The sequence below is a fragment of the Panthera tigris genome, chromosome B2 (genome assembly GCF_018350195.1).
Source record: "Panthera tigris isolate Pti1 chromosome B2, P.tigris_Pti1_mat1.1, whole genome shotgun sequence".
Taxonomy (NCBI): Eukaryota; Metazoa; Chordata; class Mammalia; order Carnivora; family Felidae; genus Panthera; species Panthera tigris.
The window spans coordinates 122,203,838-122,231,152 of NC_056664.1; the positions used below are offsets into that span (position 1 = coordinate 122,203,838).

The window sequence follows — 27,315 nt, forward strand, 5'->3', positions numbered from 1 at the left end:
ATAAGGACTGTTTACAATTAGATTTTTCCCAGTTAGCTTTAAGATGGAACAAAGGTGGAAAGACAGGAAACAAGCAAGCAGGCAAGCAAGAGACATTCCAGCTATTTCCAGGGTGAAGTTCAACAGCCGGTGGAAAGAATTTTTATAATGTTAAGTGACCAAGTCTTACCAGGAGTTAAGACTGGTCACAAAGATAACTAATAATTCCCAGAAACAAATTTTGTAAATGTGTTGTCTATTTAAAGGCAAATCAGATGCATAGCTGATGGGTTTTCCCAAAAGCCAAGGCATTTGATGGTGTATGACAAGCAATAGAATTTATGCAGAAGTGGGATGTAATCATTTAAAATGATGAATAGAACATAAACATGTTAGAATTGCCAAAAATAAAGTTGAGTCATGAATAGCTTTTACAGTTTTACTCAGGTTGATAAAGGTTTTGAAAATCACATAGTTTCCGACCATTCACATTCACAGGGACACTGTCATGAATCACATGATTCTGAGGAACAATGGGTTTAAGGAAATTCATAGAACACTACATAGGTATCCAAAGTGTGGGTACTAAGGTTCCAAGGTTCATTTTCAGATCTCACCGAGAAATCCTGTTCCCCAGCAAAAGAGTAAGACAATTAAACATGACTTCTGAGGAGAATACTAGGTGTTTGGATGATGTTATAAAATGACTTTACCCACTTCTAGCCATTGTAGCAAACCTTTAAAAAGACCATTATTTCAGCTATGTATAATAGTATTTATTAATAAATTAAAAACTCAAAAGTTGGGAATTTTGGAATTATAGAGACAAGAAATGTTTGTTACTTATCTACAGACAGAATGTTGATCAGATGGCTTATCTATTCATGTGCTCGGTCATTAAATGATTTGTAGTATCTTCTGGTTATCACTGAATGGTCAAGGCTGGGAATAAACTAGACACTGCATTCTCTTTTCCAATCCTCTGAAAACAGAACTCTATTTCTTCAGGATAAACTAAAACACTTTGTAACTACCACCCCCCCCCCCCTGTTGTCCTTAAAAGAATATGTTTATCTTACCTGGGACTGACATAAAGCTTGGCTTCAGACCTTAATGATGAAGGAAGATGCCTTTATTGTGAGAAAGGAGAACCTTGTCTCATTTGGCTTGTTGTGATCACAGGGAAAACTGAACAGAACCATTTGGTCAGGTCCCACAAAAAAGCATTTGCATTTCCCAGACAATGAAGAGTTAATTAATGCAAAACTCTTCCAAGCCAATCAAACGCATTTAAAGAATAACATCCTGGCACAGAGCACCTCCTCAAGATTACGGACCAGGAGAGGCACATACTGCCTGGGGGCACAGCCAGAGGTCATTTACCTCGCTCAAGGATCAAGAAGCCCTGTTGAGGCCAGGGGTCTGACAGGAAAAAAGCAGCACAGAAATACGATATCATTTTCCTCCAGTGGAAAATAACTTCAGGGGGGTATCTATTTTCCAGTGGAAAATAACTTCAGGGGGCATTTCCTGAGATGATCATGGGTGTAAGCCAAGCTCATCATGCCTCTCTGTTCATTCTTTATTCTAGCATTGAGGTAATACTGAGCAAAGGGAGAAAATACCCTCAAATCTATCTAGTGTAGCTTGTACAGAATTCTTCAAATTTAATTGTTCAAGGAACATCGCCTGGCTAAAATAAACACTGTAAATTCTAAGAATATTATGTTTCACGGAATTCATTGTTCCGAACAGCAACCACTGAAAATCCTGAAACCTTTAAATCAACTAATTGTCTTAAAAAAAAATGTATCTTGCCCTTCCGAAGAGTAAGGGCAATAATATATAGCTGTTATTTTTATTTTCCCAGAGTGCCCTCTGTATCCCAAAGTAGTCTTAATAAACACAAAAATTCTTGTCTGGAGTGTCTACCAGAAAGTCTTCCACAGTATCTCTACTTCCTCTTACTTTTGGTAGCAAGTGTGCATTAATCTTGTTTATTCAAGAGTTTCTAAATGAGCTGTATGAAAAGGTGCAGAGAAAAGATAATGCAGCACAAGTGGTTAGAGTGCAGCAGAGAGAATTGAAAAATTACCAAATAGAAACATGATAACATTTATCGAGCCCCACTATGTGTAGGTACTACTCTAAATGTTTTACATGTATCAACTCATTTCATCCTGAGCTCTAATAATCACAGGTATTTTCCGTGTATTTTTAAAAAATGGGCATGGAGAAGTCAACCCAGACCAGTGGCCACAAATAAGAGGTAGGAGACTTCCAAATTTCAAGTGCTCTTATTGCCTGTTCTGGGAGTTTGCAATCCCCAAACATTCTAGGGGAAAGGGTGGCTGTCTTCATCTGCCACGTAACCCTGGCTCTGATGTAGGCCATCCTCTCGCCAATGGCAATGGGATATATCACGAACTCAAGGCACAACAGTAAAATGGAAAGAAAGAATAATTGAGGAGAGCAGGTGGCAAAATGAAAGCGATGGATAAAGTGTTTTTGACAAGAGAAACACAAGCGATGCTTATATACATGATTTCAAATGGGAAAAAAATTTAAAGACAACAGTTTTGGGTCATTAAATATAGGCCGTATCAATTCAATTAACAGGTAACAATGATCTAAGGAATGTGTTAATAAGACCAGCAACTCAACTGAAGGTCTATGCATTGCTTCACACTAAAGTAAATTACAGAAATGTATCAAAATTTGTGGAAAAGGAGAATGGGAAAGTGGCAAAGAACAGCCAGTTAGCAGGTAAAAAGCACCCTGACTGAGTGTAACAATGAAGAAGGAAGGTGGGAAGGGGGGGGGGGGTGGAAAATGAGGAAATGGCATTGGACAACACTGGAGGGGGAGCGAGAGAATTGACACAAGTTAGTGGTGACGGAAACTGCAAAGACAGACACTTTTTCAGCTGTGAGGCAGGCAGTTAGCATGAAGCTACATACAGTGTGGAGATCCCAAAGCATGAGAGCCCTAAACTATTTAGATCCTATGAAACAGGAATGAAAGCAATTTTAAAGGTTCCCCAATTAGCTGGACATACGGAAAAACTTGCATGACTTGCGTAGAAGCATGACACTTATAGGCAGAAAATAAACGATCTTGAAATAAGCTGTACATTTTGCTCCAGAAAAAAATCTCGGATGTGATGTGACAGCTGCCAGGAGAGTTCTTTCGCAGAAAACACAGAACACTGTGGTCCAGCTAATTGAACACACACTGCACACAGAGCATTACTCCAGGGCACCAAGGACGGAGGTTGGATAAGCATGTTTAAGACCCAATCACCAATTAGAATTCTAAGTGGCTCTGGTAGAAGTCACTTATAATCTGTGCACTTGGTTTCCACACGCAGGTGGTAGGAATGTCTACTTGATTTTTGACCGCCTCCTGGCGGGTACTGTGAGAATTAGGGTTGCTATCAGCTCACTGGGGCGCCATGGATGGAAAAAAAAATCATAAAACCACCAAGAATTATTTGTAAAGAGGGTTAATGATCACGAAGAGACTTGCAGAGGCAAAATATTTTTAAAGGGAACTTTATGAAGAGGCTGTGTAATTTCCTAAGTGCCAAAGACAAGGGCTGGTAGACGGGTTATGGAGATCTACCAACTGTGCCACAGAAAACCAAACCGGCTCACTATGAAAGAGATGTTGCCAAAAGCCAAATACGTATCTTTCTTTGCAATGAGATATCGGCTCTCTACTAACTTCTCATTAAACTAATTGGCTTATTTGGGCATGCTTTGCATTTCAAAAATGTAGAGGAGTTATAACTAATTACAATAACCAGTGTTTGGCACATTCTCCATATTTTCAAAGTATGTAACAAATGAGAACACTATAATTAGCCTTCCCCACAACTCTTAGACATTTGAGAGGGTACTAATTCCTAGATTACATAGAAAGACTGGCACAGGGAGGGGAAGTAGCTCGCCCACAGCCACATCATGAAACTCTCGCTTAAATTGACTTGGGCTCTGATTTTATTCCTCAGTCAATATATTAGTATTAAATTATGTCTACTTCTGATCATGTGCTCAGATGCAGGGGCAGAAAGAACGGCGGGAAAGGGATAGGTCTTTCTGGTGATGTCACAAACACACAGAAGCATCTGAAGTCATCTCATCACAAGGAGGGACACCCTTGGTTTGCCTGGCATCTGGGGTCCAGGTAAGATGCTTAGGTGGATGCTAAGGAGGGAACAATACCAGGGCCGCGAAACCAACACCGGCAGACATTTTCAAAGCCACTGCACCCAAGGAGAGAGAAGCAAACACACTGGGAAAGACGGAGACGTGATTATGATGAATACTGGAGGCTCAGATGTGCTTCCGAAAGAGGACTTGACCTCACCAAGAAAGTTGCACCTCGAACAGTTTTACCTGGGTCTCCAGACAAGGCAGCTGCGCTTTTGCTTCTGGCCAGGAACGCATGTGTGGGCGTCAGCAGTCTGTTAACAACGCTGCTCTCCCATGGGCTGAGCTGCAGGCGGCGAGCTAAACGTCACCACATAAGCAAGATGTTAGAGGAATTCTTTCCAGGGGCAGGAGAGTGCACAAGAACATCATACTTATGGCTTCCACGTGCCAGGCCTTGGAGAGACGAGGCTCTCCAGGGAGGACAGTCGGCAGAGAGACCGGGAGACAGGAACTCTGCCCAAAGGAGGAGCTATTCCATAACGCTGCCTTTCTTCAAGATGTTAGTGTTATGGATGCAGAGTTTGCTAACCACCCTCCTTTAGGAACGAACAAGTAACAAACAAAACAGAAATAGCGTGTCGACCACGGGTTTGGGATGTAGTCGTACCAATCGGCCCTCATCAGGATGGGCAGTGGGCTGAAGGCACACACCTCAACCCAAGGGCTTCCTAAGTACCCTGAACAATCAACTCCAACAGAGGCTTTGGCAGCTAATGAAAGACTGCATTTCTGTATCAATAAAGACAGAAAGGGTCTCCATGACATTCTGCCAGATGTCATGAACTGTGGCTTCGGCACTTGGGGGAAATGAGAGATAATAAAATGAAAGAGGACCCAGGCAAAGTTCTGTGTGGGATTTCCTTTTGACTTTTCCATTCAGCAAGCCAGGTTCTTTCAGGTCCCTGTTTGGCAACAACATAAACATTTTGGCAGAGAATGAGGGTAAACCTGAAGCAAGATAAAAATTAAACAGAAAAGCCAAAAGCCAATATAAACTCAATCTTGGAAATTACCAGTGGGTGTGTGAAGGCTCCAGAAAATAAATTTAGAAGAACGCAATGAAATATAGTCTCTAATTGTACTGGGGCTTGGTTGGCAAGACCATTGTCAGGATATATGTGCTAATCATAAATTAACTATTTTGCTTATATTGTTAGCTTTGAGTGGTGGCCCATGAAAATATAGAAGCTACTTTCCAAAAATATCAGGAAAGAAGCTAGCAAAATCCTGCAAATATCACTAAAGTGATCATATGTCTCTGTTTTAGAATACACTCCAAGTCACTTACAAAAGTCTTTAAAACTGTCTAAACCTGACAAGGCCACTTCTGTTTGGTACCATAAACAGCAGGTGTACATCCTGTTGTCTCTGGAGTGACTTTTTTTTTTTTTTAATAACCTTTTATATGTTGAATTTTCAAGAAATGGCATCTAAATTCTAGAATATTAGTTTTAGTTAAACAGAAGTTATCTGATGTTAAATGTTGTTATAAAAAATATCTCCTCCTACTTGAAAGGAATTACCAACCTCCAAAAAGCATCTTAAGTTCCTGACTTTATTTTTAGAAAGAAGCTATTTTGATCAAGGCTATGGTGAATTTAAGAATTAGTGAATTGTTTATTAGATTTTGTTATTAGGAGAGTCTTCATAGTTAAATTGAATCTTATCTGATAGACACAAATAAAAGGATAATATAGATGTTATATGTTGTATATGGACAATTACACATATAATATAGAAATAGCTACAAAGTAGAACACATAAGGGAATAAGTGCTGTTACATACTATACTACGGCAGTGTGCATGTGGGCATCAGTCACAGAATTTAAAGCAAACTAAAAGTGGAATACATTCACAGAATAAAACCACTGGGAAAGGTGATGAGGATACATGAAAATCTTCAAAAGAACTATATTTTCAAGTAGATGAGAAAGGGAAGAGAGGAATGCTTCCTTTCCCTGATAAACTCTGTAGGAGGGCTGGCTTAGAATTGCAGAGATGGTTTATCATTGAAAAGACAGCTCTTTTCTTTCCCCCTGGATTAAGAAGTTCATTAACTTTATTTCTGTGAGACTTTAAAGCATCAACCAAAGAATCTGCCTCAAAGGAAGATTAAAAACCTTCTCTGACTTGTGTTGAAAGCAAATCTGAAGAAATTTGTTTTATAGCTCTGACACCGTGAATGAAAAGCTTTTGCCAGAAGAAACATGTTTCCCCTTCCTCTGCATTCATTACTTATGCCCTGAACAAGATAGAGATAGATGTCTTCCATAAGACAACTTTTTAATAAAGGTTAGGACAGGAGTTAGTTTAGTGTTTATTGTTTTTTCTTTTTTTTCACCTAGCAGGGCCTGATTTTATTTTATTTTTTTATTTTTTTTAACGTTTATTTATTTTTGAGACAGAGAGAGACAGAGCATGAACGGGGGAAGGTCAGAGAGAGGGAGACACAGAATCTGAAACAGGCTCCAGGCTCTGAGCTGTCAGCACAGAGCCCGACGCGGGGCTCAAACTCACGGACCGCGAGATCATGACCTGAGCTGAAGGCGGCCGCTTAACCGACTGAGCCACCCAGGCGCCCCAAGGGCCTGATTTGAAGATGAAGGAAGAGATATTAATTCTTGTGAAACAACTCTATAGTATTGATCCTACTTAAGCACTTAAAAAGGAGATACTGACAATTCCTATAATAGACCACGTGGACCAGGGGAGGCACATGAACATTAGAGGTATTTGCACTGCCACCTTCTTCCATAAGCAGGAAATCATTGTTCAGTTTCAGACGAGTGTCATGCAAAAATCAGGCAAGTGTTGCCACATCCTGATATTTCATTAGAAGTAGGAAACCTAAATGTTACTTGATATATTCCATTTTTAGGATGATGGCAATGGATTCAACTTAAAGAACAAAACACCCTACTCCAGTCAAACAGAAGATGCCTGTGGGCAGAATTCAGCTTCAGGTCTACCACCATGCCCTGTGATCTAGATTCTAAGGAAAAATGTATGGACTAATTCTAATCAAACAGTAGGCAACTTCATTTCTTGCTTTTTTGAAACTCCCTATTCTTCCTTGAGGGGGGAAAAAAAACTGGTTAAGGAGGTAGCTTAAGAATATGAAGAAACACATTTTTAATGCAAAAATCTCCAGTGGCAAAAATCCCTCTATTGCAGCAATTAAAAAAGATCTTTGGTAATTAGAGGTTTCCTTTAACTCAGGTCATTTTATCAGTCTATATGACACTATATTCAAGTGTGATAATAAAAATATTTAAAAACAGGTAGGGCACAGGCACAGAGCTAATGGATGCCATGCATTAGCTCTGGAGGACCTGGGGAAGCACCGCGTGAGGAAGTGGATATTTACACCAAATGGTATGGAAACATTTCAGTATTTTTAATAACGAGTGGAGCATTCCAGCTGAACCCTGACAGCACCAGAACCTCAATTTAATATCATCCTTAAGCCCTGTGCTATAGGGTTGAGAAAGCTCAGACACTCTAGTAATGGTATATTCCCTTTACCAGATTTGTCTGTAAAAGCTTCTAATTTAATAATTTGATAAGAATGCTTCCTAACTTGATAATAAAGCATAACACCAACTTTTAAAAATAGCAGAAAAGCAAATTAACAAAATTACTTAAATTTTAAATTAGAGAAGTTCAAATTCAGAAGAATTTCTATTCTCATTAAAAGGCCTAGGCTCCTCACTGCCCTGAGGATTTGTCTAACTTAAAAAAAAGAAAACAAAATTGTTTCGTGGACCATATGGAAGTTCCTGGATGAACTGAATCCTCCTTTCTGGCCAACCTTGACCTTGCCTATTAGACCCAGGAACTGGTTCACAATTCTTCTGACAAGGGGCCAGAGAAGCAGAATCCCCAAATTTAGTGCTTTCCCTCTGATTCTGTTAAGTTCAGCTTAGGATTCAATTTGATGGGCCCCGTGCGTGATTCAAGGGGCAGTTTCTTGGCCCTTGCCATGAATTGGCTATTGAACTTTCCCTGATCCTTAACCTCATCTAAAAAAGCACACATACAGTCAGAGTCGATCTAAGGAAGGGCACCACCCATGGGGTAAGAACAGAGGATGCAGGGGCGCCTGGGTGGCTCAGTCGGTTAAGGGTCCGACTTCGGCTCAGGTCATGATCTCGCGGTTTGTGAGTTCGAGCCCCGCGTGGGGCTCTGTGCGGATGGCTCAGAGCCTGAAGCCTGCTTCGGGTTCTGTGTCTCCCCATCTCTCTGCCCATCCCCCACTCACTCCGCTCCCCAAAAATAAATAAAATTAGTAAACATTAAAAAAAAAAAAAGAATATCCAATCAGGGGCACCTGGGTGGCTCAGTTGGTTAAGCGTCTGACTTTGGCTCAGGTCATGATCTCACAGCTCGTGAGCTCAAGCCCTGCCATCAGGCTCTCTGCTGTCAGTATAGAGCTTGCTTCGGATCCTCTGTTCCCCTTTCTCTCTGCCCCTCCCCCGCATGTGTGCTTGCTCTCTCTCTCTCAAAAACAAACAAACATTAAAAAAAATTTTTAAAAAGCATATCCAATTAGATACTATCACGCAGAATCTATAAAACATCTTGCTAGTTGAAAGATCGTTGTCATCCCACAGAAGTGTGGTAGGATGTACTGTTTGGTTTATCGCTCATCTACCCCAATTTCAGCTGTGAAACTGTAGGAGGCAGTAAGCCAGGTTTGACATCAAAGCACTGTAAAATCCCAATTGCAGTTTGTCTTAGACATGGGTTGACACATTAAAGTGCTGAGTAAGTGACCAAATCCAAAGAAAAGATGAGTAGGCAATTGTAAGAATAGCATTCACATGCTATATTTTATACTAAGGGGATGGGTTTGAAAATAAAGCCTATTTATGAAAGGAGTTTTAGTTCATAATACTTTTCTCTAACATCTAAAAGGCCCCTAATTTGACTACATGTCTAATATCAATGATTTAGTTAGTCATCATCATTTACTAGTTATCATTTAGTTAATAGTTGAGCAAATTAGTTAAAAAAAAAAGAGGAATGGTGCAGGTTAAAAGGCAAGAATAGGAAGTTACTCAAACATTTACCGCTTTAAGAGAGTAGTTATTAGTTATAAAATAACAACAACAGGTATAACATTGTACATTACAATGACACAACTTTTATACAATACAAAATATATGAATACTCATACACACAGAACATGCACACATTGCATTCTTTTTAAAGACTGAACGTTTCCCAGTTTCTTAATAAAACATTCAAAATAACCACGACTTTGTTACTTTTAAAGAGTATATGTTTTCATATTGCACAACAATTCTTTGGTTTTCTAATTTAAAATCTTAGTTCTGTAAAACCGAAGCTTATCTTAAAAACCTGATTTTTTCCTTCTACGACATATAAATATGCAAAATAAAACTTTAATTTCATAAATAACTCAAAATTCATGTACTGTAAATCCATGGGATGAATAAAACTCAAAATTCAAATAAAACATTAATTGGAGGGATACGATTATTAAAAGTTTTAGGAAACTTCAATGATGATATATTCTTGAAGTTAGGCCAAATCCCTTAAGAGCAAAATGAATGGACACCAAAAACCAATCACACACACACAAGAAATGCAGTAAGGTTTTGTTAAATGAGAACTCAAACCGTAAAATGAAATCTACCAACATGAATCATTTAAGAAGATTTTTTAGAAAGTCAAAGCTTGGAATTCCCAAAGTACAGATGAGAAGTCAAAGACAGTATGATTGAAGTAAAGTAAGTGTTCGTAACAAAGATTATTTGCATGTTGGTGGATAAGTGGGTGATTTCTGGAGCTGTAAACTCATTTACTAAAAAGTTGAGAAGCACCGCTTTCATCACTGCTAAATGCAACCATTCAGCCAAGTTCTAACATGAGCAAGGTTCTTGTCGCAAGGGAAATGCTGCTCAGCCGCTTATTGCTTTTTTATTCTGAAGTTTTGTTCTTCCTATTTAAGAAACGTAGGGAAAGCAACTTCAGATGCTGATTTTTAGCTGTAAACATCCAGAAAAAAAAAAAGAAGCATTAAGTAAATAACAGAACACTTTTTTGTTGTTGTTTTGTTTTCCTTTTGACTGTACCTCTATCTGGAGAATTTAGTAAAGTTGCAGATGAAGAGGAGAGCCGCTTGCTAATGACGGGATCGACATGTTTCGAAAGATTCATGGTGGAAACTGACCGCCTGTCTGGATCTAAAACAAATGGAGATAATGCTAATTGACAGCCAGCATGCAGGATTGCAATTTCCTAGTTCACTGATGGAAGGAAAAACTAGGATTGGATGCTTTCAGCTCTATCACTAGATCTTACATAACAGCACAGTTTTCTAAGTGGATGTCTTAAAGGTAACTTAAAGGCCAGAAATAAAATTATTTTTCTCATCGGATAAAATAAACGTTTAGCACACCAGTTTGTCAGCCAGGAAAATTCAGGCGTATTGCTATAAGTACAACAGACAGATGAGGATCAAAGGCAGGCCAGTGGAGGGGAACTAAACTAATGGAGGCAGACTGGAAAACAAAGAGAGGATTGTAAAAGTGGATGCCCTCATAATTTTCCCAGGTAGGAACAAGGGGGTAGTAAGAGGGCTGGTAAAACAGAATGTAAACACTAGGAAAAAAAGAGGAATACCAGGTTCTATGCATTTGCTGATACCTCTGCTGGTAGAGTTACTTTACCTAGGGTGTTAATGTTCATTACAGAAAAACAGATTAAAAAGAAAGAAAGGGGCGCCTGGGTGGTTCAGTCAGTTAAGCACCTGACTCTTGATTGCGGCTCAGGTCATGATCTCATGGTTCATGCGATCGAGCCCCACATCGGGCTCTGTGCTGACACTGTGGAGCCTGCTTGGGATTCTCTCTCTCCCTCTCTCTCTGCCCTTCCCCCACTCTCTCTCTCTGACAAAATAAACTTTAAAAAGAAAAAGAAATACTCTGGGTATGGAAAGGATGGCTGCTATAGCATTTCTTTTTAAAAAGTCTATGAATAACCACACCTCTATGCCCGTTACACAGAGTCTAGTGCAGTTTACAAATGTAGAATCAGTCCACAAACTTGCCCAACAAAACTGACAGCAATATATAAAGAAAATTAGCATTCTTTCTCTTTAACTTTATTAGTAATACTGTTCATCCTTCAGGTCAGTAATTTTAGAGTAATTCTTAAAGGTCAAGTCAGAAGAGAATAATAGCCATATAAAATAGGCAAAAATCACCTCTGTTAGTTTGTTGTCTGTGCAGCGGAACCAAATTATAACCATACTCATTAGAATAAATCACATTCCCTGAATAAAAGTGCACAGAACAAAAGTCTAAAAATCTCATTGTATTTATTTAGGAGGGCGAGTAGGTGTTCTGACCTGTGATAGCCAAAGGTAAAAAAGGTGTTGCCATATTTTGTTTTATTTTTCTATTGTTAGCTTCTTCTAAAACTAAAAACAAACAAAAATATTCTTTAGGTAGATGCCTTTAAAACCCAGTTCTCACGGGTCTAACACTGGTAGTCAGAACTTTACAGTAAACTTCTCTCCACAGAATAATCATTTTGGCCATTGTTTATCATGTACGGATAAACAAGGCTTCCCCCAACATCAGACATTCCTATCTCTACTGGGACACATTGGTATGGTTGAAGCAACTTCATTATAAAACAAACAAACCCAAACATTGTTTCTGTGACGTAAATTTACACTTAACTGATAGGCTCTTAGGGCAATCCTGAAGATTTAGGATAAAATATCAAAAGGAACATCTAAATGATAAAATGTAAGATCCAGGGGTATAAGGAACGATCAAAGTCATTTCTAAGTGAATCAAGCAATTCATTTTCTGATATTGTTTTATGTGTTAAGCTTTAGTTGAGGGACAGTGTGCCTAATTGGAGGCCTACTCTGCATGGTTAAAATTATGGAGGTGTCACATGTATTGATTGTATTACTTAATCTAATGAGAATTATATTACTTAATACAATAAAAATTTCCAATCGTTTCTTTTTCTCCCTGAACAAAATACAAATTCACGAAAGGATTTATTAAGAGTCAGTTTTGGGGTGCCTGGGTGGCTTAGTCGGTTAATCATCTGACTCGATTTCAGCTCAGGTCAGGATCTCACGGTTTGTGAGTTCGAGCCCCATGCTGGGCTCTGTGCTGATGGCATGGAGCCTGCTTGGGATGCCCTCTCTTCTTTCTCTCTCTGCCCCTCTCCACTTGTGCTGTCTCTGTCTCTCTTAAAATAAATAAATAAATAAATAAATAAATAAATAAATAAATAAATAAATAAATAAGTAAGTAAGTAAATACTTAAAAATAAAAATGAATCAGTTAAAAAAAATTTACAAACCAGCACTAGTCGATGTGTAAGCAGTAAGGCAACACACTGATTTAATATGGATTAAATTTAATTTCTAGGATCTGTTTTTTGATCAGCAAACACTAACTGAGTGCCCATCCTGAGTGAGGCATTGTTGTATATGAGTAAGACCAGGTCACTGCTCTTAACATCACAGCAGATCATTCTGACCTTTGAGAATTTTGGCAAATTCCAGTTATTTTCAAACTTCTCTGTTTAGCACAGCAGCAATCTTCTCTGATTCACAGCCCTTATAAAAATGGATTTTATGCAAGAGCTAACAAATACACTAGTTTCTCTTGCTGTGGGTGGCAGAAATGAAGGTCATATATTAAACTCTGAGTGTGGAAGCAAGAATTAAAGGCAAGTGACTGTATTTCCCCTTAAAAATATTTGAAAATCTGTAACAGAGTGTACTTCTGCTGGACACAAGTAAAACATGAAGCCAAGTAAAGGAAAAATAAGGTCATAAAAATATACACTATGACAGCTTTTCTGTATGGAACGTTTATGTGAAACTGCCCTTAGGATAAAATATCACACTTGAATGATCCTTATGATTACAGATTTGACACATGCCCACCCTGTACCACTGGGTCATTAAGAGCCAAGGAAAAAAAAGTGCTTTTAAGTATGGTTTAACGCCACAGGAAAGCTGTGATAATTTGCTTTCAGAATTTTTAAAACAGAGGTTCTAGAAGATACACTGAATGTTAGGAATAAAAGAAGAGAGTAAGCAAAAATCCATTGTTATTTAGGCTAAAACTAACAGTGGAAACAGCAGTACTGACAGGGGTGTGGGGCGGGGGGCACACCAACTGGATGTACTTCGATTCCAGGTAATCTATTAACTAAAAAACACTTTTTAAGGATTTTACCCAAAACGATCACTTAAAGAGAAAGTAAACACATCACATGTAATGACATTATTTCAACACCTTCAAGTCACCTGAGTTCTACCATCATCACACTTAAGAAACACTGTGCCATGCCCAGATCTAGGTCTATGCAATGGGGTATTAAGCATGCATTATGACTAAGGTGGTGACGGCTCAGCTAGCGATGAACTGGCCCTAGGTCAGAGGTGCTAGCTACAGGTCAGGCAACCGGCAACCACGGGGATGTCTGTACCAGATTTTCTAGTACCACCAAGAGTTGTGAAGTGGTGGTCCAGGCCTGCTAAATCGAGAAAGGTGAATGATGATGCAACAAAACCACCTGGGGACAGAATGTAAGACAATGATTTTTCAAAGTAAAAAAAAAAAAAAAAAAAAAAAGTTATTAGACTCACACAGATGGAAAAAAAATGACGCACTATATAAAATTCAAGGTTCATTGAATTTACAGTACAAAAATAAAGCCTTTCACTACTTCCAAATTTCAGTATGATTTTATGTCTATTCAAGAACAAGGGAATAATAGCTGAGGCATTCACTGGTTGTGGTTTCAGAACCTGCACTTTCTCCCGCGGAGCATTAAAACTGCACACGCTCTAAGGTCTGAATACACAAGTTCATAGTATTGATTTTGATGGGTCAACACTGCTAGGATTCTTCCAGAGAGGAAGACAAAACTGGTGAATTTATTCCATAAACCTGACAACTTAATGTAAAGGATTACTTAAAATAATGCAGAGTGGAAACTGCACGTTTACTTAGAAACATTGCATAGATTTCTATCTCTTCAAGGAACTATGTAACCAAAGAGAAAAGCAGCCTGTGTTACGGGAGAGAGAGAATCTTATCTTACCTCCATCACCCTCTTATCCTCAAACAGCTAGGATCATCATTTCATTATAGTTGAATTATTTCAGCAGGATTTTTGTTTTGGAAACACAGACTTAGAGAAAAAGAAGCAACTGGCCTTTTACTGTCCAGGAAGAAAGTAGTGATTTTGAAGGCAATCACTGTTTGTTTACCTGCACTGTGGATGCTGGGGCTCCCATGGAGAGAGCCTCCCCATGACCAGCGGTTATGCTTCTGTCTTGGCTTCTGGCTCCTTTCCATTGTACGCCGTACAACAGCTTCATGGCGTTCCTCAAATGAAACGGAGTGGAAGATTAGATTCAACCTGGTTGCTTGAGGCTTCTTCAACTTAAGGCAGAATGGAGCAAGGCACCACTGAAACCTTTACCTTAGTACTCCTACTTCCTAACTTTGACGCCTTATCTTAGGGTGGGAGGAGTATCAGCTTGGGATGGTTACTGAAATCATCAGGTCCCAGGTGATAAAGCGTCTCAATACTTTCACATGGGCGAACTGAACATAAATAAGTTATAGCTCGAAGACCAGACACCTGGGCTTTTAAAGTTTCTAGGGAAGTAACTGCAACAATCACGCCATTTGGGACCTGCCTTCCATACCCCAACCTCCCTAGAAGCTGTGACTATCTATAAAACGGATTCCTTAATTCTGCTGTGCACCCCAGCACCCTAGTGGAAGGTTTCATAGTAAATGTGTCGCATTTCTGAAACGGACAAATCTCCTGTGCGCTTCCCGGGGCGGCGTCTTACTTGGTCTTCCTCCAGTCTCTGCCTCCGCTTTTCCTCCACTGCAGCCCTCCTCCGCTCCTCCTTCAGCCTCTGCTCTTCCAGCTTCTTCTTCCGCTCTTCCAGGTGCTTTTCATAGTGCTGCCGGGCTCGCTCTTCCCTTTCTAACCAGATGATTTCTCTCGCAGCTTTAGAAGAAAGACAAGGGAAAACAGGCAGGACTGTATAAACAGCCCACAGGGACAGGTAGGAGTTCTTTGGTTTTGTCTTTACCAAGCCTGGCCTTTGCTCTCCTCACATTTTCAGGAAAAAGTGCCACTGTTAATTTATAGCATAATTTAGTACGCTGACAATGAGGTCCAAGAGGATGCACTGAATTCTACTTTTTGGGAATCCCCTACAGTCCTGCAGTTTGGTAAATTATTACAACAGAGTAACGCATACATCACATGCTCTGGTCTCAATTCTGACTATTGACAAAACCAATGGCACCATCCCTCTCTCTCTCTCTCTCTCTCTCTCTCTCTCTCTCTTTTAAGAAAATGGGATCATCCTCCAGATCAAAAGCCTGCGACTACATTTGTTTCAACAAAGCACCGGTTCTCTGAAAACATTAAAAGAATTTGGGACAAAATCCCCAGAATTGATGGTTGATAAAAGATACATTAAATGCCTCGTGGATTTATCACACTGAGTCACCTAAGGGACGTGAGGGACTAAGTAAGCAGATCTGGTGTCTGAGATGCTCACGCTCTGGTTAGATAAGACTTACTATCACAGCCTGAATGAAAATAAACAATTCAAAAAATATTGTTCAGTGATGGAATGCTTCTTTTCTCCTTTACATATCCATGTTCCTTCCTTCCCCATTTTAGGGGAACACATAGCCAACAAAACTTTTTTTTTTTTTTTTTAGTATGATGCTTCCTTGAGCTGTGATAAACCTATCTTTAATGTGATCTATTAACACAGTAGGTAAAAGAGTCCAAACAAAATTTAGAGCATAAACCCTGAGGATACTGAATGGCACAGAAGTTAAAATGTTATTAAAAAAAATTTTTTTAACGTTTATTTATTTTTGAGACAGAGAGAGAGCATGAACAGGGGAGGGTCAGAGAAAGAGGGAGACACAGAATCTGAAACAGGCTCCAGGCCTGTCTGTGCTGACAGCTCAGAGCCCAACGTGGGGCTCAAACCCACGGACTGTGAGATCATGACCTGAGCCGAAGTCGGACGCTTAACCGACTGAGCCACCCAGGCACCCCAAAATGTTATTTTTTTAACAGAAAAAAAAATGCAGAATATTTCAGTTTCCCCTAAATGTTTAAAGTTAACAATTCTGTATTTCTGCTACCTGAAGGAAATCCACTGAAGGAAATCTGAATGGACTTTACTTGTGTGAAAGAACAAGGATGATGCAAGATGAGTTTGTCCTGTGACATTACTCAGAGAGAACTGGGTTCTCCCAGCAGCACTGCCACTAATGGGTGGGGAGATCTCAAGACACGTTCATTTGAATTTCAGTTTTCTCTTGCCTAAAAGACGCGGAAATTGATCTTCAAGAGTCCTTCCAATTTTAAAAGCCGATGGTTCTAAAGAAAGTCTCAGGCCCATGTTGAAACTTGGAGTAAAAGCACATAGTATGTGCTCAATAAATATTTGCTAAATGAGTGAATAAATATAAACACCATGAGAATACACATTGAAAGTAACAGATGGGGAACATAATTCTAACATTTTTTAAAGGTGAATTTACCGTGATCACATACCCTCATGCACACATCTTTTGGATTTCCTGAATACCTTACTAGCCGACTTTCAATGATACCACACATTTTAGTTCATTTAAAAAGGTAGATTTCCAGTGACAGATTTTTGTCAAAGCTTAAACAGTTCGAAATATTAAAAGGCAAAATGAAGGTCTTCCTCTAACCTTAAACCCTCTTATGTTCCACTTCTACCTTTTCTGCAAATGTAAAAGAAAGTAAAAATCCATGTATTACTGTAGTATGGCACTCCTGCTCTGGATCTTGCTCTTTTCGCTGAAAATAGATCTTAGAGATCTCTGCACACCAACACGTGAAACATGAATCTAACAACCTTTTAAATGGAGGTATAATATTTCACTGTCTACATACCACATTTTATTTTTTTATATATTTTTTAAAGAGTATTTATCTTGAGAGAGACAGAGACAATGTGAGTGGGGAAGGGTAGAAAGAGGGGGAGAGAGAGGATCCCAAGCAGGGTCCGTGCTGCAAGCACAGAGACCGACCCAGGGCTCAAACTCATGAAACTGTGAGATCATGACCTGAGCCAAAGCCACGAGTTGGATGCTTAACCGGCTGAGCCACCCAGGTGCCCCAACATACCTTATTTTATATAACCAAATACTTATTGATAGATTTTCTTAGTTGTTTCCAGTATTTTACCAATTCAGACCTTGAGTGACATTGTGTTATCATAACCTCTGTAGAGATGTGAGCATATCTACGTAGAAGTAGAATTGCTGAATCCAAGGGAATATACACTTAAATTAAAAAAAAATTTTTTTTAATGTTTGTTTATTTTTGAAAGAGACAGAGATAGAATGCGAGTGGGTTGGGGCAGAGAGAGAGGGAGGCACAGAATCTGAAGGAGGCTCCAGGCTCTGAGCTGTCAGCACAGAGCCCGATGCAGGACTTGAACTCACAGACCGCGAGATCATGACCTGAGCCGAAGTCGGATGCTCAACCGACTGAGCCACCCAGGTGCCCCTACACTTAAAATTTTGATAGATACTCTCACACTGTCCTCTGTGGAAGTCACACCAATTTATACTCCCACAGGCAATGGGTAAGGGTCTCAGGCAGAAAAAAGAAATAGCTTTATACCCTGAAGCCTGGATACAGGCAGCAAGACCCATCTATTTCTTAACTCTTGGCTTTCAAACTATATAGTCTTTGACTTTTATACCCCATGTTGAGGAAAACTTCAGATTCTTTGAGGATATTTATGAATGTCATCTTGTCTTTTCCTATAAGATGTCCCAGAAGCCAAAAGACAAAACAAGAAAAAATGCTTATGAAATATTAAGAAAATATTTTTTTAAAACCGGTAAGATATATTTGTAAAATAAGAATTTATCAATTCACAGGTAATTTTCCTTAAGTCATGTTTTTCATCAGGCTATTTTCTTGCTCATGCGTATTTGTGGTTATTTTCTCACTTAACTGAAACTCCACTGACTTCTAAAGTCCTACCTAAACTTGGCCTTAATATCCTCATGTGGCCTTATTCTGCATTGCTTTCCAGAAGAGCCTCTTACTTCTAATTAGTCCTGTTTCCTTATTGCACCTCCCAAATAACCCATGCTTCTTCCATGTCTTTGCTTCCATGGTTTCCCTGTTGAGAAAGCTGCCATCATTGTTAATTCCAACAGATCCATCCTTTAAGGCAGGGGTCTTACAATGTATTTCAGGATCACCTCTGGAAGGGGGTATGTGTGTATGTGTGTGTTGGGGGGATAGTAGTTAAAATGCAAATTCCTGGGCTCCAACCCTCATATTCATATTTATTAATTCTAGGATGGGGCCCAGAAAACTGCCTCCCAAGAGATTCTAGGTGGTCCCAAGTGGTCTACTGATGGCATTTGGAGGAACACTGCCCTCAAGGTCTTCTGCAGGAGCTTCAGCTCTTCTGGGGGGTGGGGGGTGTCAATGCTGCTCTTACGACATCTACCACAGACTTCGGCATTTCTTCTATTCTGATTTCTAGGCAGCAAAGGTTTTCTTTGCTTTCCCCCCTTCCCCTCATTCACCATAGTGCTTTTCACAACTTGAACATATCTAAAAGTCTTAATAATTACTTCCTGATTCACTGGGCACTACTTCCTGATTCATTCACCCATAACTGTGTGGTCTTGGGTAAGTTACTTAACCTCCCAATGCCTCACTTTTGCCAGAGTAAACTGTGGCTAAATATAGGACCTTCCCCATGGGTTTCCTGTAAGGAGTAAAAGAAGAACTACACTTAACATAGTTTTAGGGTATGTTATTAGTAAACATTATTAAACATTCAACAAATATTAGCGATTATTGCCAAATCTGTCGTCGTCGTCATCATCATCATCATCACCATCACTATGATTTCAATTCAGAAAATCAAAGGTAGTGCTTAAGGTTGTGCTATAAATCACTAGAGGGCTAGAGGTTACAAAATAATTAATTTTACCTCAAATAATCCTTTTAAGGAATAATATTTCCTTATCCATTGAGCTCTAATTGAGTTCTACTTCTATTTTCTACCAGGAAGTGGAGATCCTATTACCTTGCCTTTAAAGTTACAAAGAGAATGGGGCAAACGATGGTGAAAGAGCAAACAACACTTTTGTATTATTGTAGACTCTGTTGGTGAGCGTTAGCAGTATTACCAAGTACAGATCATGTATCTTTTAAATTGAAGGACAGCACATAAAATATTTCGATTATTTAATGAGAAGTAGAAGTTAATTTATTCTAAGAAAGTTAATTTAATTTACTTATTTAAAACACTGTGTAAATGATAAGTAATGTCAAAGTCTTGTATTTTCTCCTTCAGAAATGAGAGATTTGAACACAAGAAAATAATCAGCAACTGCTATGGACTGAACTTGCCCTCTTCCGCCCCACTCCCACCCCCATCCCTAAATTCACATGTTGAAGCCTTAATGCTCAACGTGACTACATTTGGAGACAGGGCCTATAGAAGGTAATCCTGTTTAAATGAGGTCATAAGGGGAGCGCCTGGGTGGCTCAGTCGGTTAAGCTTCTGACTCTCGATTTCGGCTCAGGTCACGATCTCACGGTTGGTGAGATTGAGCTCTGTGTCAGGCTCCGCGTTGACATTTCAGAGTCTGCTTGGGATTTTTTCTCTCCCTTTCTCTCTGCCCCTGTCCCCCGTGTACATGCTCTCTCCCTCAAAATAAATAACAAATAAATAAATTTTTTTAAACAAATAAATAAATAAATGAGGTCATAAGGGTGAGGCCCTGACCCAATAGGCTTAGTGATTCTTATAAAAAGAGATACCAGAGAGCTCACTCTCCCTCTCTCTTCATGCTCAGAGGAAAGACCGCATGAGAAGAAAGCAGACCTCTGCAAACCAGAAGAGAGGTCTCACCAGAAAGTGAACCCTGCCAGAACCTTAATCTTGGGACTTTCCAGTGTCCCAAATGGTAAGAAAATAAATATCTGCTGTTTAAGCCCCCCAGTCTATGGTATTTCGTTATGGCAGCCTGAGCAGATGAGTACAACAATTTCTTCACATTCAAGTCATTAACAATCACTCATTTCATAGAGGCAGCTCTGTAAAAGAACAGCATGTACAAAAAAGGAATCATAGTATTATTAACCTTTATTCTCGTGAAGTTCTAATTTTTCCCTGGATTCTGGGTATCAGAACATAAAATAAAATGAAAACCCACTGAAGCCCCTGGAACACTGGCCATTAATAAATCAGTTCCACCCCTGAGCTGCTGCTACCGGGATCATACCTTAATGACACTAACAATATATCAGTGCCATGCAAAGGGGACACTATTAACAGTATGACAGCGATACATAAAGGAGAAACTCACCATCATTTTGGACTCCATTTAGAAACACACAGTGACTCTTGTACTAAAAGGAATTCAAAAATGATAGGCAAAGTCCTGTAGCGGATAAAGCACAGGCTCAGGGCTCACAGGACTGGGAGTCCACCCCCAGGCCTGCCATTTACCATTCATCTGCCACTGAGCAAGTGGTGACTTCTGTGGTCTCATTTCCTCAAGCTGCTATGGTGCCATTTTCCTGACAGGGTCTCGGTGGGCTCAGGGTGACATGCGGAGTGCTCAGCCCAGGGCCAACACACAGCAGGAGCTCAATACATACAGATAATTATCGTGAGCGAATCTTTATGACAAGCAGACCGATTCCTGCCCTGCTGCCCCAGAGGGAATGCAGCTGATGGGAAGAACACAGGTAGGACCAACTACTCAGAAAGCATACTCGTGGGCTGGATGGACTCCCTGCTCCAGTCACTCAACAATCTAGTGCCTGGCCTGGTCCTTTTTTTTTTTTTTTTTTTTTTTAATGTTTATTTACTTTTGAGAGAAAGAGAGAAACAGAGTACAAGCAGGGGAGAGGCAGGGAGAGAGGGAGACAGAATCCAAAGCAGGCTCCAGGCTCCGAGCTGTCAGCACAGAGCCTGATGCGGGGCTCGAACTCATGAGCCCTGAGATCATGACCTGAGCCGAAGTCGGACGCTCAACCGACTGAGCCACCTAGGCACCCTGCAGCCTGGTCCCGAATAGGCTTACATCTGTGTAAGTACAGGTGTCACTACCATATGACAAAAAAAAAAAAAAAAAATGTGACATTCAGAGAGTAGAGCAATGTTATCACGTCATCTCTGAAACCTACAGAACTGCTGTGTTGGTTTCATATTAAGCTATGGAAGGATATGACTCGGTGCCTGCTAACACCGGGTACCAGCATAGCCAGGAATATCATAAAGAATCAGAAGATGACAAGTGCTAATATCTGAGTTCAGGCTTTGATTCTGCTACTAATTTTGCATGACTTTGGGAAAATCAGCCAACCTACCTGACTTCTAAATTAGAGGGTATGTACAAAATGATCTCCAAGATCTTTTCCAATTAACAGCCAGGACTCAATTTTTGTTTTTCTCTTTGAGGAGCTGTGTGTGATTACAATTAGGTCTCCCGCCCCTGAGGGGCCTTCCTCCCTGCACACCGTAGAAAACTAAATGGGACTGAGGGGCCGGGGGAGCAGTTTATACCTGTGGAAGACCCAAGAGCCCTCCTTATACATGGGCTGAAGGACTTTTGATAGAAGAATGCAATACTATCCATGACTTTCTATATTCAGGGCCAGGCTTCAAGGAGTGTTCAGCCTCTGCTAAAGTAAGTGGGGGTTGTGCTAAAGCACACAGATCAACCGATGTCCTTGGAATCTTTTAGTTAGTTACCACCTTGCCCCAAATCCACTTTACTCCTTAAAAAATGTTGCCATCCTCCTCACCTGGCAGGTCTACTGAGCCCTACCCTGCTGGACCAGGAGACACAAACAACCTTCTCTCTCTGTCTCCCCCAGCCGGGAAACATGAGGCTTCTCCAATCCCAGGCATCTAAATCAGTATCTGTGGAATCACATGGTCTGCCATCCCCATTTTTTCACCTCGGTGAGATGTCTTCAGCTCACTTTGTGCTGACACCAAGTGATTCACAGGCATTATCTTCACAGCCACTCAGTGAGGTAGACACTGCTATTAACCTTATTATAAGAAGTCTGAGACACAGAGAAGTGACGTCACATGCCTGATGTCTCACAATAAGTCAGAGGTGGAACTGGAATTCAATCTCTGGACTGTCTGACTCTACAAGCAAACAATGAGCCATTATGTGGAAGGGCGTGATGTGCAACACCTCCCAGGGACTAGACTCCTGCTCTGTATTGGGGACAAGTTGGTCATCCAATGTGAAGAGCCTGATCTTCTCATATCACTCTTAGCCTTTATCATCACCTATTTACAAGACCCCTCACTTTTCAGATTTTAAGATCTTTTAATCTTCAGCCTCAAAGGCAAAGTCAGTTCTGGAGAAACAAATAATGGCTGCTTAGTCACAATGATTCATTTGTTTTATGTTAGAGCTTCAGCCTCTGCGTTACCAAATCCATCCTGCAACAAGCATTTATTCTTGCCAGTCCTGAGCTTGACTCATGATATAGCTGCTGTGGTATGTGCTCACATCCATATCCCTCCCACTAACGTGCATCCAGATCCCTTAGCTGTTCAGAGCCTGCCAGACAGCCTTACGGGCTTTTGTACACTACATTCATTAAGTGACCACTTCAGAGACTGGATGCCAAGAGTAGCCACAGATCTGTCAAAGTTTTGCCCAGTAGCAATTTGGATTAGGAAGACTGCTGTCCCAAAATTCATACATGTCTTTTTGTGGATAGTCTTGTCAAAACCACCGACTGTGCTAATGGAATAAAGTGAAGTGTGAGATCAGGGGCAGCTTTGCATCTGACTCTAATGGATACAGCATTATTGGTTGTTTACTAATTAATCCTAATCCTCCATCAACATTTTTGAGGTGAACATTCAAGTCAGGCTGAAATGATTGTTCATCTTTTGACCATGCTCTTACTAACAGTGCTGTCCCTGCGTTCACAACACACTGAGATCAGGGAGGTTAAAAAAAAAAAAAAAAAAAAAAAAAAAGGCAAAATACAAAGCTATGACTGGAAGGGCAAAGAAGTCGAATAAAATTACCTACAGAAAAAAACTCAAATACAAGTCAACTGATGTTTGTTTGAAGGTCAAAAGCTTCTTTTATTTTCTATTATTATTTTAAAAATATTTATGTATTTATTTTGAGAGAGAGAGAAGACAGAGAGAGACAGAGAAAGAGGCAGAGAGAGAACCCCAAGCAGGCTCGATGTTCTCAGCACAGAGCCCGATGTGGAGCTGGGTCTCAAACCATGAGATCATGACCTGAGCCAACATCAAGAGTTGGATGCTTACTGAGCCACTCAGGCTCCCCCCCTCCAAAATCTTTTCTATATTATCTTCTATATGATTTCTATGTGATTTCTATGTGATTTCTAACAATATTATAGTATGATAGATCTCTTGTACAGCTTTGAACTTAGCTACAAAACCACTATGAATAAATTGAATGATAGGTTTTCTAAGCTCACATTTTTCTTCACAAGCTACCTGAATCAATCATACAATTCTCTGATAATCTTTCATGATGTCATAGAACGCCAGAAAGCCCCAGTTGGGAATGTGACACTATTCATGCTGATTTCAAACTTAATCTGTATCCTCTCAACAATAGCCAAATTATGGAAAGAGCCTAAATGTCCATCAACTGATGAATGGATAAAGAAATTGTGGTTTATATACACAATGGAGTACTACATGGCAATGAGAAAGAACGAAATATGGCCCTTTGTAGCAACGTGGATGGAACTGGAGAGTGTGATGCTAAGTGAAATAAGCCATACAGAGAAAGACAGGTACCATATGGTTTCACTCTTATGTGGATCCCGAGAAACTTAACAGAAACCCATGGGGGAGGGGAAGGAAAAAAAAATGAGGTTAGAGTGGGAGAGAGCCAAAGCATAAGAGACTCTTAAAAACTGAGAACAAACTGAGGGTTGATGGGGGGTGGGAGGGAGGGGAGGGTTGGTGATGGGTATTGAGGAGGGCACCTTTTGGGATGAGCACTGGGTGTTGTATGGAAACCAATTTGACAATAAATTTCACATATTGAAAAAAAAAAACAACTTAATCTGTATCATCTTCAGAAAGGGGAACGCTGTATTTCCCCAAGTGCAGAAGACTATTCGCCTGCTAGACATCTCTGTAAGTGCTCTCTTGAATCTGTCAACATATTGTAACGTTATCAGTTTTATAGCAAATTTGAAAATGAAATAGTTTTAAGGCACAAGTATTGTATAGATGACCTTTGTATCTTTGTTCCTCTGAGAAAATGGTTAAGAATAAGAATCTAAGACTTGTCTCACTGAACTATTAGAAGGGTAGGTATTACCTGGTAAGTGGGTGATGCCTTAACTAATTCGCAGTACACTTGATGCATTCACCTCTATTTACGTTAACATGTATATGCTTACTATTCGTTGAACATTCAACAACAACGGTTGAGCATCAACAGTCCAATGCTTCCAGGCACTGTTAATATGCACTGGGCTACAGAAATGACAAAATGGGGCGCCTGAGTGGCTCAGTCAGTGAAGTGTCAGACTCTTGACGCTCAGGTCATGATCTCACGGTTCGTGAGTTGGGATTCTCTCTCTCTGCCCCTCCCCCCACCTCAAAAATAAACAAACAAACTTAAAAAAAATGACAAAATGACACAAATTCTTTCTCTCGTGGAGCTTATATCCCAGTGGGGGCAGACAGACCATAAACAAGTAAGTAAAATATATGCATGCTTGGATGTTGACAGTAATACCAAAGACATATCAAAGACATGCTTAAAGAGCTGCTATGGCAGAAGGAAAATCTATTCCAACTTTCTAGATTCTCTCAGTTCTTCTCTTACGCTAACTTATCATGAGGTAAAAATAAAATAAATATTCTATAAAATATCTTCCATTAGCAATTATGGCAGATCCACACAAAAAGTACAACCACAGTGCTCATTTGCTACTAATGTGATAATGCAGAGTAGAATGTTGTTTGGCCCATTGTTATTTATTATTAGTATTTCATGAAAGACCACAGAGTAAGGAACATCGGCAAATATTTACTATATGTCTGTTTTAAAATTAGTACTGTGCCACGTATTGGGATACAAAGAATTAGAAAACTATGGTCACAGCCTTTAAAAGTTTAAAATATATGCAACCAGGAAGTTATATAAAATCCAACTGGGAAAAGTTCATTAGAGCATAAAACAGCATTAGAATGGGGCACCCAGGAGTGCCTGGGTGGCTCAGTCTGTTAAGCATCTGACTTTAGCTCAGGTCATGATCTTGCAGTTCGTAAGTTTGAGCCCCATGTCAGGCTCTGTGCGGACAGCTCAGAGCGTGGAGCCTGAGTCAGATTCTCTGCCTCCCTCCGTCTCTGCTCCTCCCCCACTTACAATCTGTCTCCCTCTCTCTCAAAATAAATAAATATTAAAAAAAAATTAAAAAAACAAAAAAGAACGGGGCACCTGGGTGGCTTAGTCAGTTAAGCACCTGACTCTTGATTTTGGCTCAGGTCATCATCTCCTGGTCTGTGAGTTCAAGCCCTGCGTGGGGCTCTGTGCTCACAGCGTGGACCCTGCTTGGGATTCTGTTTCTCCTTCTCTGTCTGCCTCTCCCCTGCTCATGCTCTCTCTCTCCCTCTCAAAAATAATAAACATTAAAAAACAGCAGCATTAGAATGCTAGCAAAAATATGTTGTTATGCAAAAGGTAATACAGAATGAGAAAATGATCGAATTTCCAAAACAGGAAAAGCGAATGAAGACCAGGAAGTCTTCAAAAAGAGTGGGTGGTGCTAACTGTGACACAGCTGGAGAAATAACATCTATGAGATGATTTTGGTGATTAAGACACAAGTTTATGAAGGCCTGGACTAGGATAATAGCACAGGCAGCAAATTTAAAGGCATGGATCTGAGATTCATTTTGAAGACAGCGTCAGCTAGTCTCATGACTAACTGGATTGAGGGACAGAGAGAACGTGGCAACTTCCACCTACATACTAGGCTTGAGATGGCTGAAGCTCCAGCTTGAAGACTAGGCTGAGTCTGGCTAACCACTGATAACTACAAGTGGCCTGAGGTGGAGACTGGTAGTGCCCAGCAATGGGCCACCAAGGAAGAGAAAAATGTGTTATTATGCAAAAGATCCAACAGCTAAGACTGGTACTCAGAAAGATGCCAGTGCCTCCAGCAACAGCACACGTACCAAAAAGAGCTGAAAGAAATGATTTCTTAGGGCCAGAAAGATATTGGTGCAATTGATCAGGACACAAGGATCACCTAGAGGAGTCAGTTTGGGAATGAAAGTTGACGAACAAGCTAGTTATACAGAAGCTGAGGTTCAGGTAAGGGGTGGGGGGGAAGCATCCACAGCCTTATGAGCTGCTGAACGTGAAGAACTCTTATCATCAAAAAAGGAGAGTCGAAACCAATGAGAACAAATGAATTTCTTTTCCCCTTGGGAAAAAACAAAATTACAGCTTAGAGGAGAGATGGTGAAAAAGATGCAGAAGTCAAGAGAGGGGAGTTTGAAGGAATGGCCTGAACAGAATCAGAGGAAATAGAGTGGTTGAGGAGATCTTTCATGTATAAAGCTTTTAAGACAGAAAAATAAAGCTTTCAGAGTACATGTGCTCAACCAAATGGACAGAACAGTCCCAAACATGAAGAATTACACCTGGCTTTATGTTATAAATTGAAGGATAATGTAGAAAGAACAAGACACATGACATAATCCTACCATAAAAGCATTAAAGCATGACTCAGAGATTTAACCCACAGAAAGTTATTAATAGGTCCTCCCTGTTTGCAAAATAGTACAAACATGACATGCCACCCAAAACAAAAAGACCTTTATTCTCCCTCTCTACCTTGCTTTTTTAAAAACATGGATTAAAACAAAAGTCTTTAATGATTTCAATGTCAATTTCAATCCACATCTAACAGTGAATAATGAGGCTAAATGACCAATCATTTTAAACTTTGCTTTGTTGGAACTTATGGAATTTATTC

General features: G+C 40.0%; 1 protein-coding gene and 1 long non-coding RNA gene across 8 annotated transcripts in view; one reads left to right on the forward strand and one right to left on the reverse strand.

The window, feature by feature from the left end:
* Positions 1-27,315, reverse strand: part of MAP7 (microtubule associated protein 7) — a 176,605-nt gene that overhangs the window by 25,008 nt on the left and 124,282 nt on the right. For 5 of the 7 annotated variants that reach the window (XM_042987205.1, XM_042987202.1, XM_042987204.1 and 2 more), the window contains 4 exons: positions 15,077-15,240; positions 14,483-14,600; positions 10,299-10,409; positions 4,380-4,493 (listed from right to left, as the gene is read on the reverse strand). In XM_042987205.1, the coding sequence (XP_042843139.1) occupies positions 4,380-4,493; positions 10,299-10,409; positions 14,483-14,600; positions 15,077-15,240 (507 nt within the window). Of the gene's footprint in view, positions 1-4,379; positions 4,494-10,298; positions 10,410-14,482; positions 14,601-15,076; positions 15,241-22,251; positions 22,319-27,315 lie in introns of those variants that run through there. The other 2 variants (XM_042987207.1, XM_042987206.1) reach the window with 2 other exon arrangements.
* On the forward strand, positions 551-5,099 carry LOC122238749. The gene is made up of 3 exons (XR_006217882.1): positions 551-623; positions 2,599-2,745; positions 4,039-5,099. It is a non-coding gene; the product is annotated as an uncharacterized LOC122238749 (long non-coding RNA).